This window comes from Electrophorus electricus, chromosome 8 (genome assembly GCF_041902795.1).
Source record: "Electrophorus electricus isolate QZ-2024a chromosome 8, ASM4190279v1, whole genome shotgun sequence".
Lineage (NCBI taxonomy): Eukaryota > Metazoa > Chordata > Actinopteri > Gymnotiformes > Gymnotidae > Electrophorus > Electrophorus electricus.
Window position 1 is genome coordinate 27,476,121 of NC_137504.1, and position 16,844 is coordinate 27,492,964.

At 41.2% G+C, this 16,844-nt stretch overlaps 1 protein-coding gene across 4 annotated transcripts; it reads right to left on the reverse strand.

Annotated features, from left to right (window-relative positions):
- Positions 1-560: 560 nt before the first annotated feature.
- On the reverse strand, positions 561-15,189 carry coro1cb (coronin, actin binding protein, 1Cb). Of its 4 annotated transcripts, XM_027020046.3 has the most exons (12): positions 14,104-15,189; positions 12,445-13,974; positions 9,265-9,464; positions 7,978-8,100; positions 7,736-7,865; positions 6,119-6,300; positions 5,252-5,371; positions 4,819-4,923; positions 4,222-4,367; positions 3,619-3,676; positions 2,542-2,784; positions 561-2,303 (listed from the first exon to the last, which is right to left on the reverse strand). In XM_027020046.3, the coding sequence occupies exons 1-12, from the start codon at positions 14,798-14,800 to the stop codon at positions 2,184-2,186; spliced, it is 3,654 nt and encodes a 1,217-aa protein (XP_026875847.2). In that variant the 5' UTR covers positions 14,801-15,189; the 3' UTR covers positions 561-2,183. The 4 variants fall into 4 exon arrangements, with proteins under 4 accessions (XP_026875847.2, XP_026875846.2, XP_026875848.1 ...); XM_027020045.3 differs by having other exon boundaries at positions 12,445-15,189; XM_027020047.3 differs by lacking the exons at positions 12,445-13,974; positions 14,104-15,189 and adding an exon at positions 11,832-11,984.
- Positions 15,190-16,844: the final 1,655 nt, after the last annotated feature.

Here is a 16,844-nt window from a genome sequence, read left to right on the forward strand (position 1 = left end):
TGTAAGGAGTTATTAAACCGCTATGGATTGTTCGTGTGAGCTCGTCTAAACACCTGTCTGCATCAGTCTGAATCTTAAGAATGTGCTTGTAAAATAGCCACATGAAGTGCTAGGGTAAACTAAAACGACCTCTGTGTCAACAAGACAAATATATGAGATATTTATGTGAGGTGCTATAATCTAGAATGCTTGTTTAATGGATTCACTCCAGTGTACTTTGTTGTATACGCCACCAGCTGTACAAGGGCGCAACCTCGCTGCTTGGCACTGTGGGCTGCTCTTAAAGTCAACTGGGTGTCTCCGTAGGAGCTGCGGGCTACTGCTGAACAATACTTACCATGATTTGCACTGCATTTAATATATTCCTTTTGATACATCCATATTTTTAAACACTACATTTATGGTGGAACAAAATCGAAAGTTAGTGTTTATCTAGTATAAAAAATCTTTTGCAAGCTACTTTCCCCACCTTAACCTGGAAAATGTCTCCTGCACGATTGTTCATATTTGCAGTGGAAAAAAGCAAGTCATGCACAGTGAACAAGAACAAACCAAGCAGCTCCAAATCTGAACGACAGGGTTTATTGTGGGGTAGACGTTTGTTTAGGTGAAACCTGGAATGCATGCACAAGGACACATAAGTGTTTCAGATTCATTTTGGCCGATCTCCATGCAGACTGGAGAGGCCAGGCTAAAACCAATAATACACGAAGAAGAGGAACCACTACGATTACAGATCATTTACAGCGGTGAGGGCCGGCAGCTAGCCACCGCGTCATGGGGACCAAGTTCAAACGTCAGCTCGGCGGAGAGCAGATTCAAAAAATCGGGCGATTTCCCTACGTTGTGACTAGGATGGTGCGAAAGCGCCAGAGGTTGATCACATGGACATATCGGCAGGCTTTTAAAACATGTGTTTTAAATAAATGAAGCAGCTATACCACTCTCTGCACAAGTGGATAAGTTGTTATCTGGGAGGAAAAAAAAACATTTTGTAATTAGTGTAATTAGTGGCTTGTGCTTTTGGGATCTAACAGGCAGTAATATCTGGCCCAAAAGCTGTACGAGGCTTTTGTTTTCTGTAAAGGAAATAAAGTCATGACTTAATTTTAATATTATAACATATTTAATTTATGGCTGAGAAGAGCTTGTCCAACCAACTGGTTCAGAGCAGCAGTAAAACCGGAAGCTTCCCCTCACACCCTGTTACTTTTATTGCTATTGGAGAGCTTGACAAAGATATCAAAATCCCCTAACTGTACTGCATTTGTCGTAGCAAGTAAACCCTGTTGCTAAACCCTGTTTCTGTTGAGTGTGAAATAAGGACCCACTGTCTGTATTACTTGAGTGTGCAGAGGGAGTGAATGAGTAGCAGTTTGTGTATGTTACTGCAATTCTCCTTGTAGCCACAAGGGGGATTACTGATTAGGCACCACTACTATGCTCTTCGATACTGCTTTCACCAGAGGCCTGTCTATTTTGTGCCAGGTAGTTTCTTTCTATCCTCGGTTCATGCTCCTTTTCTGAAACAAATCCTTTTTGCCAGAGATCCCTTTGTGTCAATGGACTCTGGTAACAGAACCCATAACCTCCACCCAGCCAAGATGTACATAAAACTGGCCCAAACCTTCCCATTGTGCAAGCTTAAAAAGATAGTAAAAAGTGTAAAGTTCATGTGTCTGTCTGCTATTCTATCTACAGCCAATGGAAATGAGGAAAGAAGAGCCAGAGAACAGAGTGATGAGGTGCACGGGTCACCTCACTTTTGGCAGCACAAAGAGCAATACTGACGCATACAAACACTGCCATCGGGTACCTTGGCAGTTGGTGTGTAAATTCAAACGTCACAACTTTACAACAACAAAAATGTAAGAAAAAACATTAGCAAAAATCTAAAATAGTTATCAGATAAAATCAACGTCCATCAGCCCAACCAATCAAAAGGTAACACACAAGACAAAGCGAATATGGCAATTTTTATCTGCTTTCGCTAGCGAATGCATGGTGGGGAAAGATAGGGGAAAGCAGCAGTCCATCTTGGAATGTTGCTTGAAGTCATCTTTGCGAGAAACACCAAGCGGAATGGTCGAGTCGAATTATGAATTTCTGGCAGTTACTGGCCCCCTGCCCAGCTGGAATCTTTTCCTCTGTACTGACATGGCGACCCGAGTCCCTGCATGGTCTCAGATCGCCACTTTGGCCACCTGCTCTTCGAGTTTGGCGATTCGCCTATCCTGAAGGGTCACCAGGTCTCTGAGGGATTTGACTTCTCGAAGTAGCTCCTCCAGCTTGATTTCATTCTTCTGGGAAAGGGAAAGAAATGAGGTCTTCTTAGGACACAGACTGCATTTACCAGACACTTCACTGTACCATAGACATTCCTGTGTTGATTACATATAAGTTGGTCTAAAATGGGAGAAAATGTAACAGGGTTTCAGGTGACCGGTTTACCAAATTTAAAGGGATGTTGAAATTCAAAGCATATTTGTTACTCTTGCAACAAATAGGTGATGCTGTATGATGCTGAGATGCAGTACTTACTCTAGTGAACTGAGGAGAAGCTGGTTTCTGGGGAGCTGATGTCTCCTCCACTTTCTGTGGCACCTTGTGGTCCAGAACATTCTTCTTGACTACTTTGAGGTCGCGGTTCTTGCCAGGGACATAACCATGTTTGAGTGAGATCAGGATGGGTTCACCGTTCTTGCCTTCAAACCACTCCTCTGCTTCTAGGGCACAGTCCGGACCAGCCGTGTCCGGGTACAGGTCATCCTGGAATAAATCCGACTACAGGGGTCGAACAACGGAGAAGTGGATCTAAATCAAGCTCAATCCATGTGTTGTGTTCAGTGGCTTTTTAATCACAATTGCAGTAATGGCTTTTGGAATACTGATGATGAAAAATGCCACAGTATGCAAATGCTAAAAAAAAGCATTTCTGACCAAATTCTGTCCAATCTTTTACCAATCCCATCCAATCTCTGAGCAATCCTGTCACTCTAACCAATCCCGTCCAATCTTTATCCAATTCTGTCCAATTTATCTGGCCAATATATTATATTGTGTTATATACAGTATATTTTTAATAGACATTGCAAAGCATACTGCCATTGCAATATATAGTAATATAATCACAATGTTGTATTTGGCTGATGTTATGCAGTCCTATATAATATTTATATATTTGGGTTTTTTCCCACAATTTTTTAAAACTTTTCTTATTGTCATCAGTGTAATGTAACACTGTATACATTTTTTAAAGACTAATGTGCATGTGACAAACCTAATGGTTAAAAAATAAATAAATAAATAAAAATAATAATAGTAACACTGCTTTCCTGCTGACTACATGGAATGAATTCTAGGGAACACAACAAAAACATCCAAAGATACAATAGTAAGCACACAATACAACTCTGTATGAACATCAGCAACTTCAGATTTTCAACTGAATGTTGTGAGAACCCAAACTGTAGTTTAAGCATGACAACTGTATAACAGTATATTTGAAAACCTAGGGAACTTTGTGATATATCTATTCTGTTTATGCTGCATTGATAATAGAATAAGAACACTAATTTTAGTGTAATTCTAGTATAAAATAGTTAAAATCATTAATACCTTTCTTGGAACAGTCATGATAATTGGCTCACACTTCCTCTCATGAAGTTTATAAAACCTGTAAATACAGAAAGGGTTTCATTTCCAGTCACACCCAATCATAGACCATTCTCATTTCCAATCACAACAAATCGTAGGTCATTTTCATTCCAAGTCACTTAATATTGGTATAAAAAAAAGTCAAGTTATTGTCTTATAAATAATTGTAGTGTTGACTATGTGATATTTACTATGGGTTCTACTGACTGAATGTTGCTCAAAATTATTTAGATTTATGGAGCTATTTACAGAGTTATGTCTTATTTAGCATTCAACAGTCATCAAACACTCACTACGTCCGCTACACTAAGGTAAAAGGTACTCAGACTACAAAAGCCCATAAGATCTGACTGAAGTCAGAAGTTTGATGTCTCCCTCTAGTGGGAGCACAAAGCAATTTTTTTTTGTACTTTGAAATCTGTATCCTGCATCACAGTCTTCACGCAAATCGGCCCAAGTACAGAAGGACTCCTGTTCAAAGGAAAGACTATTCCAGTAACAGTTCTCAACCACAGAGGTTTAGGGTTTGGGTGTAAACCAGTGTGTCAGCTTGTTGCTACCTACCTTGCTATCTCACACTTATTGACATCTAGGCCCTGTTTGGGCATGTAGCCCACTCCCCTCTGTGGTTCTTTGCTGGAGAAGGTGTTGAGGTAATGGACATATGGGGCTTCATCCGTGATCTCAAAGTAGCGAATACTGCTGTCGCCCTGGGTGAAGAAAAAGGTTTTACACACCTCCAGACAGAAACAGGGAGCTAGACATCTGATTTTCAGGTACACTGACTGCCTGATTCAGTAGCAGAGAGGTTAGTCTATGCTTTATTGAAGGTTAATTTCTGGGGACTGGTGTGATATTGGGTGAACTTAAAAATGGAATTAAAAAAATGTTTTAACCCCATGCAGAGATCAGCAAAGTTTTTATCCACAAACTGGCAGGAGGCAAATTTACACCCACACAATCTTTAGCCAAACAGCATCCACAAACAATGCTCAACTGCTTGTCTGTTTCAGGCGTGAAAGAAGCACTCATCTTGATGTGTCCTCATTGTGCCCCACCCTCACACCCTGGTCACTCAGAGCTCTGAGAGTCAGGTGCACAGTGTGGCACAGTGTGTGATGTGTGAGTCTCTCAGACTCACATGGACTATGCTGTCCTTACCTTTCCACATAGGTAGACTATATTAGTGTCAGGGTCATAGAAAGGAAGCAGCACGCCATTACTGGTGTCCATCTCGTGCACAGAGATCGGGTCATCCATGTTCTTCTGCAAATTAAAATTGTCATTACTTTTAAGAAAGCTTTTCAATAATTTAAAGAGAAATTCTAATCTAAGACACATTGTCACTACCTTAGCAATATATTGCTTTTAAAGCTCTGGAGAGTATTATTTATAGGGCTACTCACAGAGCTATATCAGAATTTCAGAATTCAGCCACGTTGCTCCAAAAGACAATCAAGTGTAATGAGAGAAGCATGGGTACAATCCTAAACTAAGCTCCTGTCTGAACCAATCAGGATCACAGAGTGGGAACTATCCTCAGTAGGCTGCTCTAACCGCCTGTGCTAGGCTGTAAAACACATCAGGGCTTTACCGGGTTCCACAGAGCCAACTGCCTCTCGCTCATGCGGCTGAAACCCGTGGTGAAGATGTTGCCATTGGCAAGGAAGATGGCCCTCATGGGTCGTGCTCCTTCGTGGGCCTTGTCTTTCTCCTGTAAAAGGTAGAGCAGAGATCTGAGAGGGCAGCACAGGGGACATGGTCCTCACTCTGCAGAGCTGCCTCACACGTCACTTTGTGTTGAATGCCTTGTCTTTATTTTGTAAGAGTGCATACACTAGGCAATCAGGTAAAGAAGGGGCATCACACACACAACTAATTTCATTTTAGCATAGGCTATGAATAGCCTCAAAATCACAAATCACAATAGATTCAACGGAATTCCGTTAACAAAAACCAATGATGGAGGTGGATGTTTTGCATCTTGTGAATCTTTGTGCATTTATGTAAACAGACAGGACACATAGGATAAAAAACGCAGACTGTGATCATTCTTACAGGAGACATTATAGAGACACTAGTGCATTTGCAAGTGTTTTCCATCTCTGTAAACCACTGGACACACAATGTACCAGTGCATCTCTTTGTCATTTTTATTATTCTAGCTCTCTCATCATTCAGTGACCTTCTTACGCTGCAGATCCTTTTGAGTCATTAATATCAAACATGTCTGATTATGTCAGAGGTCCTCTGATCACTTCAGAACTCATCTGGAAGGCTAAAGATTGACTAGTTTATCTTCTCTCAGTACTAGAACATATACTTTTTCAAGCACTTCTGAGTAACCTGCACCTGCTTACCATTCCAATTGTTCACCGGAAGCATCCCGTAACCGGAAGCATCCCCTAACCAAAAGCATCCCCTAGCAATATTAGCTCTCTCTGCAACAGGAGCTACTCACAGCGATGACCTTGTCCTTGCGTGGGTCAATGACGCGGACCTTCTTGTCCTTGCAGGCTGTGCAGATGAGGGTACCATTGCGGTTCCAGCAGGCACTGTAGATGACGTCCGGGTGGATGTCATCCAGGGTGATGAGCGCTTCACCCGTGCCCACATTCCAGATGATTATAACATTATCACAACCTGAATGAGGTTAGAAAGACCAGTTGCTATTATAACATAGCTCATCCATCTTTATAGAGTGAATGACATTCAACTGAAAAAAAAACAATACATTTAAACAGGGATGAACAATATATGTTAACTGTTATCTCCAGACTGGCCTTATCAGCAGTACTGATATAACGAACCCTCCAACAAATCACAACACTTCTTATTTGTGTGAATTCTGATTAGGAATACATTTATATATTTCCCCTCAGTACATCAGTGATAATACATCAAAATTACACTGATTGTAACAGCATTATTAAAATACACCAGAATGTTTAAAAAGCACTAATTCACATTTAAATAATTTCACCACAAACATTATAATGATAAATATTTTTAATGGACTTCTGGTATTTCTAACAGCAAAGTGCCAAGCAAAGTTCCATTTAAATAAATAACAAATTGTCACTGGCACTACTGCTGACTTTCACTGATGTCTCTTTGAAGCCCACAGCACAACACAGGAGTGATGTGCAGTACACCTCATAAACATTGAGTGTTGAATGAAATGTTTCTTGAATCTGTGATACTATGGCATGTGCTCTGCAGGGACACTGCAAAAGCAGGCCTTTTTACGTCCACTGTGACTCTTTAAAAAATACAGTGATCGTACGTGGCTGTCAGAGTTTTAAATTATTTTCTGTGGGTTTTGTACCACACCATATAATTAAAATCTATTCTATTCTTCTCCACCAATCTGAGATATTGCAGATGAGTGTTTTGTTGGTGATTTGACCAATCAGACTATCAGGATGATCTTTCTGTGGGTGTTTTGATGAATCACTGCATTTGCATCATCCAGGAAATAAATCATTTTGGATAGTACAGTGCATTTATCCTGCCATGGTCTCACTGATGTGTTGTTCATACACTACAAGGCATATCGTAACCACAATATGTAGCAATATCATCACAGTAATATGCTGCCCATAAGATACAGCCCTAAATTTAATTTCAGTATTGAAGATGCTAGTATAAACTCCAAAATAAACATATCCATTACATCTAGTTCTATCCAAAACCAACTTAATCACATGTAATTTCAAAACCCCAAACCACAAAAATCTCACGGTTTTCATGGTCTACTTACTTACAGTTTCAATCGAATTAATTTTCACTGTCAGGTTCACTGCACACTCCCCTTGCTCCATATACGTATTGTTTAAAACACTCTGGATGTCCCAGGCTAATCGGCAGATTATACCGACTTATTTCTCCAAGCAAATTCATAAGGGAATTAGTACTGCTATACTGACACTCAGACTCCCGTGTCTGTGAATTTCCCTCCTTATCCGTGACCCCTTGCAGAGTGCCTGGCCCTAACTCCTGGAGGAATGGCTCAGCTTGACGGTGCCTGACGCTCCTGTGATGTGTATTTGCTGCTGGGTGCTCAGAGACGTCCTACCTGCACTCAGGAGGACGTTGCGGGCTGTGGGGTGCCACGTGACGATGCCCACCCGCTTCGAGTGCCCCTCTAGCACCACAACGGGCTCAGAGAGAGCTGCGACAAGCCCGTTCTCAGGAATCTGCCAGACCTAAAATGGATTGCAAAAGTGCAGCGGCATTTCAACTTTGTTTACTTTGTAAGTTCAGTGTTTGTGTCTTACTAAAACATTTCATGTGTTCCATTATGATGCGTGTCCGTACCATTACAGTGCAGTCTTCAGAACCGCTAGCGATGACGTGGTCGTTGTGTGGACACCAGTCGATGTCCAGCACAGGGCCAGTGTGGCCGCACACAGTAGGGTAGGCTTTGTCAATACGCCCAGTCTACACAAGGAAAACCGAGTTAGAGCACTTCAGAATCACAACATTCTACATGCAGAAAAAAGCGCGGTAAAGCTCTGCAAACAGTAGATGTTGTACTGCCTTTTAACTCCTTTTCTGTTACTACTGATCCTCCAAAGAGAAATTTTCAGTAATGGAATTTTAGTAGTTTATTAGTGGTTTAGTGCTGTTTTTTCTATTTTTCCAGAGATTTTTTTTTTGCTGTCAACAGCACTTTAATGGGTGGTCATTATCAAAATTATAATAATTATGAAAATGTAATAACATTATCATCCATATTTTTATAAATGAAGAAGGTGACACTGATACACACTATGCATCTGTTAATAACTAATTACAGACAAGGCACTTCCAAAGCACTGCTTTCTGATGAATATCTAAGCTCTGCTCACATTAAAATACTGATTATCTAAGGTCAGCATACGTTAAAACACACTGATTACACTGGTCAACAGATTATGCATCCTGTAAAACCAAAGACCTGTTTACTGTGTATTTCTGCACACTGAATCCAAGCATGTTTTTAGTATTTCTCTATTGCCCATTAATTTTTTTTTACTCCACTTGTATGTCATTATATATAGTATGTAAAAGCGGTAAGGAAAGTGGAGCCCTTCTATGCTGGAAGACTGCTGCTGGAAGATCCTGAGGCCAAGTATAGGAAAAAATCATACTCTGTATATTTCAGAAGTAATTGTGGACATATCTCAAGTGTAATAACTGCCTTATTTATAAATGAGTAATATATATCTAATGTGAAACCTAACTGCTTTGTAACTTAAAGAGCATATGTGACAGAAAATTCTAAAGAACAGATTCAAATTCAGCATAAAAAGTACTATAACACCCATCTATTTTAGCTTGTGAAACAAGTTCAAATTTTGTTGCCCAGTGTAATTGTGGGCAGTATTCCTTCACCTGTCTAAAAGCATTGCCTGCTTCTAAATTCACACTTAAAACCGTTGGCAATTGTAGATTGTTTTTCCTTTATTTACCTATCTGAGTGTTAATTTTGGTTTACATTCCATTTTGGAATATAATAATATAATTTATAATAATAATTTAAATTTATATAGCACCTTTCTCATACCCAAGGTCATTTATAAATCTGCTTTTGTTTTGCTACTCTTTTGCATCCTGATCTACCTTCTGTAGGGGGAGAACGAGAAAAGCTCCACCCCCACTGGCCTCGATGATGATGGCGACGAACTTGGGGTTGACGGCACAGAAGGCGCTGTCCCAGGTGACCCGCGACACCCTGATGTCATCATAGCATTGGTCGTTCTTCACCGCCTGGCCGAACACATGGCGGAACTTACTCTGCCGAACCACTCGCCTAATCATGTCTGAAGAGGCACAGCGTGCAGAGGAAAGGGGGGTTTAGGGCAAAGAATCACAGCGCTACTTCTTCTGGCTTAGTATTAAGGGGAGGGAATGCTGACTGACAGAAAGCTAAACTGGAAATCAACAAAACGCCACCATACTTCACTGTACTCCAGATAAAATATCTGAGACATTTTAGCAATACTCTTATAAACAGCACAAGAATAATATCCAATACCTTAAACTATTAGTACTGACAGCAGTTTAAAAAAACCCCCCCAAAAACAGGACAGCAAGTAGCAGAACTGCCCAGTTAGCCCAACCTTAATTAACCACTAATCATAAATGAAATTTGGGCCTTGGCCACCACTGATGAAATTCATGCATTCATTTAAATTTAGTACTATGCCAACTGCATCTTAATGAAGACTTCCTTGTTACAATCTAGTTACAGCTTGCAGACTGTGTTGTCTGTGCAACCCAATATCTCCTTGTAGACCGTTCTGCAGGTGATATGACACATGACGGGGCATCATATCACAACCTGACAAATCTTAGGTTTCTGCGTTATGTACTGCAAAGAACTGATCACTGTTAACAGCAATCTGCACTGAAGTAGTCTGCTCTGAATAATCAGAGATGTCTCTCCCCTCCCCTTTAAATTGTTCGGCCAGCTTCACGTGATGAGCCCAGAGTGCAGATCTGTTACTCTGACTGCACCTTAAACACGTGGGAAAGAGCAGACTGTACACTTTGGAAACTGATGCCTTTAAACTCCAGCAAGAGAAAAAACAGAAACACTAATTGGCTTATCAAATAGCGACGCTGTTCTTTGCAACGGAGTGTATGACCACGCTCAGCTCTAAGTGAAACTAACCTTCAGAGCCATCATTAGCAGAACCCGAATTCACACTCCATCATGACGTAATTCTAGTGACGTCGTGAAAAAAAAGACTCAGAGGAGTGCAGTAAGTGACGTCACAACCCGTATCACTACTAGGTTGTTCAGAACACTCGCCGATACATGACCCAAGACTAATATCCACCTTAAACACCTTGCAGTAAAATGATTCAATATAAATCCAATTTTGAAGGGCATCATCATGCTACAAACCTGCGCTGAATGCATATTTAATTCAATTTAAAGAGACCAGCAGCAGGCTACTAAATAAATAAATCCCAGAAATTTGTTTTTGCTGCTCATATTAAAGAAAAAATATTTCCCTAACCCAAGTCCACATCTATTTCGATGCCTATGCAATACCGCATCCCATAGTAGTAAGTGTCACTGTGTAATTATTAGTAACAGACATGTAGTTAAATAATGTAGCTACACGGTTTCTCGAATAAGCGCCCGAACCACGCTCCCTGTGACAATTACCTAGCTTAGCTATTTCCTAAGCCTTCTTGCTCGAATAATATTAGATTCTAGGCCCACATATACAGTTTTCTGAATATGTACATTTGCAAATATTCGTTAATAGAGTACATTATGATCTAACATACTGACCACTCTACTATTGTGCTACCAGTGGGAAAAGCCTCGAAGTAGGTCATTTCTGTGGCTTTGGTTGGCGGTGTAACCAGCAGATGCTCTCCGCCGCCTTTCCTGATGGCAACTGAACAGTGACGCGCATCCCGGCAAAAACTGCAAATCCCCAGTTTAACAGAGAAATTTGAGATACCATAATGCGGTATCGTAAATATACACTGGGAAGCATCATATTCAAGATGGTGGTGCAGGTTACAAGGCGAAAACCGAAAATTAAGATTTAAAAGAATGAATGAAGTCCAGAGGCTGCCTGTTGTATAAGTGCGTGCTGTGGAAATGACTGCTAGCTAGGATAGCTAGCTATAGACTAAGAACAAATGAATGGATGTGCAAATTACTTTAGATTAAAAAAAAAAAAGGATAGGTGGACTGGAAGAATTTGTGTACCTAAGATAATCAGCGTGGCGATATGCCGTATTTATCAGTGCCCAAACGTTAGCTAGCTCGCTACCTAGCTAACCTAGCTAGTTATCTGACACTACAGAAATTTCGGTGCTTTTCTTTGATTCAGTGTTAGAAAGCTGGCTAACGCCGCTACGGTGCCCAGCACGAGTAAACGGACAACTTTTAGCTGTCTATTACGGGATTTTGTGGTAACGAAGCCCAGCGTGCGCAGAAAACGCACAATTTACAACCGCTGCATGGTCTTACGCAACCGCAAATTCTGATACTTAAGATCTATATTAATGGCAAGCTTGGCGCTTAATTGTGGCTGAAGATACCCGTGTCCATACATTGTAAATCACTGGTGCCTGCTGAAAACGAGCTAGCATTGCCGTAGGAGCACGGCTGCAGAATTGTCAGAAGAAACGCAAAATGATGGAGTGATTTTTCTTACCTTTTATAACACTGTTATTTGTTCCCAGGTGTTAATTTCAAAACATTAATATTTCCCCTTTAGACGTAAATCCCTAAATCGATTGCCGTTAGCCACAAAGCTTTACCCCCTTTCTTTATCTGAATGAAATAGAGCAACGCCCTTTTCCCTGCTACTCCCCTCCCCTCCTACTAAATAACCATCAAGTGATGCAAACCACAACACTAGTCAGCGAGTCGGAACCCCAAAATTCACTTCAGACCCACAGGACAATTAAATGTTGCATGTTATAACTGGTATATTTGAAAGGTCCAGCCATCCACAGCACCTCCGAATGTTTGTTGTATAAGAATGTTTCTCAGAATCGATAGCCATAGAACAGTCGCTGGCTATCAATTTAAAAGCTGGCGAATTCTGGGAGTGAACATAATTTATACGCAAGGGATTCCCACAGAATAGTTTTTGAAACAGACTTACATAGAGGGTGAGTTTCAGGTTTGCGATAAGCCTTTATATAGCCCTGTTTTAAAATAATGTGTATTTCAGGCTTAAGATATTCCTATAATCAGAATCAGTCATACAGAACAACCATATTAATTATCAAGCAGAAACACCAAGCAATGGTTGGACTAACCTTTCTTTGGTGACAGCCTCCTTTCCATACGAGATGGATCAGGTTTTGTAACATCAAAGGTTTTCTTCATGTTCATTACTTTATCACTCTGGTTTCCATGGTTAGCTTTGTATTCCGTTACATTTGCTTTGTTGCCTCTGTGTATCCTTTTCTCCTGCATCTGGTTGGTTTCCTTAATGAGTTCAGAGACAGGTCTGAATCTGGTTAAGTCATTTTCATCTAAAGTGCAAGAGTCACTGTTTAGACTGCTGTAAGTGTCTCTGTTTGTGATTGAGGTCAGTTTGAGTTCCTCTTCATCCATAATTCTGGTCAAGTATGGTTCATAATCACATTTCTCACTTGTGTCTGTGGTTGGCACAGCCTTCTCTGTCATTGTGGGAACAAATGGATTTGGAGGTTTCTTTGGTACTGGCGGGGGAGGACCCTTTATTTTTGCCTTTTTTTCTAATATGTGTCTCACCTGAGATATGTCCAGTCTTCCTGGTTCTTTTTCAGGATGAAAGTCAGCAGTTTGTGTCCAGAGGTCCATATCAGGCATGATTCGTTCACCGTGCAAATCCGGACAACTTCTGGGAACATCTGCTTCCAGATCATAATCTTCTGACACACACATGGAGGACGAGGCTTCTGGTATGTCTGGGCAGAAGGACAACATGTGGAGACCTGGTGGGAACGTGTGAAAGTCCTTAGTGACGGATTCTAATGCTGCTTCTCTTCTGCCCATTTTGATGTTTTGCAGCAGGAGGTCAGAATATTGTTGAGGCCCTTCTACAGCACGTGAAGCCTTGGTCGCTACGACTTTACTGAAAGGATTCTTGGGCTTCTTCGCAACTGGTGGTGGTGGTCCTTTAACGTTAGGTGTTTGTTCTGTCAGAGTGTCAGCCACGAACAGGTCTGAGATTATGCTCTGTATCTCAGTGTGGGGGACAAATAAATGGGACGCATCAGATGACTCCCTTGCCTGTTTCTCAGGTAATGTATGAATCTGGGCTGGCAGGGTGATCACACCAGTGAAATCAAGAGGCTCTTTTTCTCGATGCATGGAGGCTGACTGTGTCTCCCTGTCACCTGGGAAGGAACTACCACAGGTATCCTCAAGTTCATCCAATGGTGAACTGTTGCTTGCTTCAGCTTGAACCGCAGTCAGGGTCATCTTACTCTCTTCTGCAGGAGAATGAAGATCTGTTTGATAACCAGGTCCACGGTTTTTATTCACACACAGTGATAGAGCCTCAGACACTCCCACTTTGGCTATGTGAGGTTCCACTGTGGCTGGGATGTTTTTAGCCCTCAGCTCGGCAAGATTCCCAGACGGCACAATTGCTGAGTGCTTTTCCATAAGCGCTGATGCCTGCTTCCCATGTTTGAGTGTGGTTATGACCTGGTTGCTAGATGCCATGCTATAGGAATCAGTCAAAGTATCATTTTGATTCAAGTCCATGTGGAATGTGCTCAGCTCCTTTGGCTCAAAGTCCTCTTCAGTCTTCAGTTGGACCAGGACATTGTCTGAACCAGTGGGGTCTGTAACAACTTCAGAGTCAGGGAAGCATGAATCAAGCAGTGAATGAGTGCCTTGTTGGGAAGAGCTATACTTACTTGAGTATCCTTTCTGAGCTAATTCAGGTACATGAGCAGAAACGTACAATGTTTTGTCCTTACCTTTGCCTGAATTGCGCTTTTGGTTCTTGGATATGTTCATGCCTGGTGCAGGGAGACAGGCGTCTCCCTCACATTTTGAATCCTTCATGTTGTCTAGTGATCTCTGCTCCCGGGTCATGCTCCCACGCTGACTGGGTGATAGGAACCAGATATCATCAGTCTCAAGAAGCACAAAGTCATCCTCTGTTGTATCAGTTGGGCAAGAAATTCCAGGCAAGTTCAGGGTATTTTGGGGCTGAGATAGGGTTTTGTTAGTCATTCCTTTTGCACTGTCAGCCTGTTGCTGTTCCGTTGTGCTAAATGGAATAAAGTTCTCTAGGTCAGTGCTGTCCTTAGCGAAGGATTTTGACTGCAAGCTTCTCAATCCTTGAGCTGGTGTCAGTCCTGGATCTGTTGTCAAGTGAAAAACATTCTGGTCCTGGTTGGGTGAGTCCTTACAATTGTTGTTATCAAAATATGTCATCGATTTCTGGACAGAATAGCCCTCCTGCAAGGAGTTATGCGCTTGTATTTGCTCCTGTTCTGCTGTGGTGAAGCTGGAGGTTAGACACTCTGCGGAGCTCTTGCTGCTGCCCTCTTTGCTAAGTACAGACTGGGCCTCCTCTTCTTCCTCACTCTGGTTTAGCATCTCATGGTCATCTCCTCTGTTGGTGGAAACCCCTTCTTTTGCTGGGACTTTGTCCTGTTTCTGTCCCATTCCCTCTGCAGAGAACACAAATCATTCGACATTAGCATTAGCATATAAGACTGGCATGCCAGGGTGATATCTTTACCTTCCTATCTCAATCTCTCCCTTGTTCCTCTCTCATCACTCTCCTTCCAGAATGGTGCAATGCCTATAATTAAATGGCTCTCAGGGCAGCAAGTGAGTCACAGAGCCAAAATGGGAGCAGGACAACTGGCTCTGTAGCTTGGTCACCAGGTGCGAAGGTCACATTAGACCCTAAAGGGGAAAACCCACAGTCTCCAAACATATCCCTTGGCTCTCGACAAAAACATTCCAGAACCCTGAATGGGCATGTTAAGATGGCTATATTGCACTGCTACAAGTCACACGGCAAAATATAGCAAACCTTTGTTTACAAAAGTATTATTTTATAGTTTTGATTTAATGCCATCAAAAGACACACAGTTTCTACACACTGACACTGTGTTAAAGTCTTTCCATTAATAGAGACTATTAATAACGTTATCTGCACATTTAAACTGGATTAAATTAAACTCTAGAGGAGATAATATATTCAATTTTGCAGGGTGGTTTGTTATTCAGATATCTATGATAAAGACAATGGTGCATCTAGATGCCGCAGCTCCTCACTCACCAAACCTATTTATATTTTTATAGCATAAATATAATTTGGGCAGTCACACATTGAATTTCATTGTACTAATCAATGGCAATAAATATTTATATATCTATGATAATATACAAATTGTTTTAGTAGTTTTTACCATGTACTATAAAACCATTGTGCTGTATATATCATGGAGGGTCCTAAAGTGTATGACCCTATCAGTTGTTTAGCAGCTATTAAATAATTATTATATAGCCAATATTGATTGATTGATTGATTGATTGATTGATTGATTGATTGATTGGTTGGTTGGTTGGTTGGTTGGTTGGTTGGTTGATTTCTTAGGCAGTGTGTCCTTGCCCTCTTAACATGTGAAAGACTAATGACACAAACAGCCAAGCTAATGAGGGGGAAAAATAACTAATGAAAGTTCTAAGGCATTGGCCTTTTGATCCATTATATCTGCAGTGCCTTTACCAAGTGGACTATAATATGCGATGACATGAAACATTTTCAAAGGAAGTGGAGCATGAAGCAGAGGCTCTACACATAACTGAACTGACAGCGGAAGACAGCTGAACTAAACACAGTTGAACTGCATAAAGCTTAATTGAACACAACTGAACTGCACAAAGTTTAACTGAACAGATGAACTGAAGACAGTTGAACTGAACAGATGAACTGAAGACAGTTGAACTGCACACAACTGAACTGAACACAACTGAAACACACACAGTTGAACTGCACACAGCTGAACTGAACAGATGAACTGAACATAGCTAAACTGAACACAGTTGGACCACACACAGATGAACTACACACAGCTTTAACTGCACAGCACTGAACTGAAGATTACTGTAATGTGACATTATGAATCACAGTCTCCAGTCTTGCCTGTTTCCACTTGCCTAATTCATCCACATACACAAATGTCCATGTATATGTTATGCAGTAACTTGTCTTATCTCTTATTGTACATAAAGTAGTATGACAATACATGTCAGTGGTCAGATGGGTTGCTTGGTTGAATTGTGGTTATGTCACTACACAGGCACTGCACTGTAAAGCTAATGGGTTATATTTAGATGGATGAGCTCACCTGCCAATAACCAAAGCAGCTGGGGGAAGTCATGCAGGCTGACAGGCATACATTCCCTTCTTCACTCACTTTCTCAGTCCCCTCCTCACTCTCCCCTTCCTCACTCACTTACTGCATCCCTTCCTCACTCACATTCTCCACTTTCAAGAGACTTTCTAACCATATAGAGGGGTGTAGTATTTCTCAAGAACACGTGGCAGTGTAGATTCATCCACATTAAAGGTGGTGTACACTTGGCTATGGAACCTGAATACTGTGCAGATATAGTCTGTACTTTTGGAGTGATGGCTGAGTGAAAGGAATGATGAGCATTCATGTGGTGACTCTTAAGAGGACCTTAAAAAGGA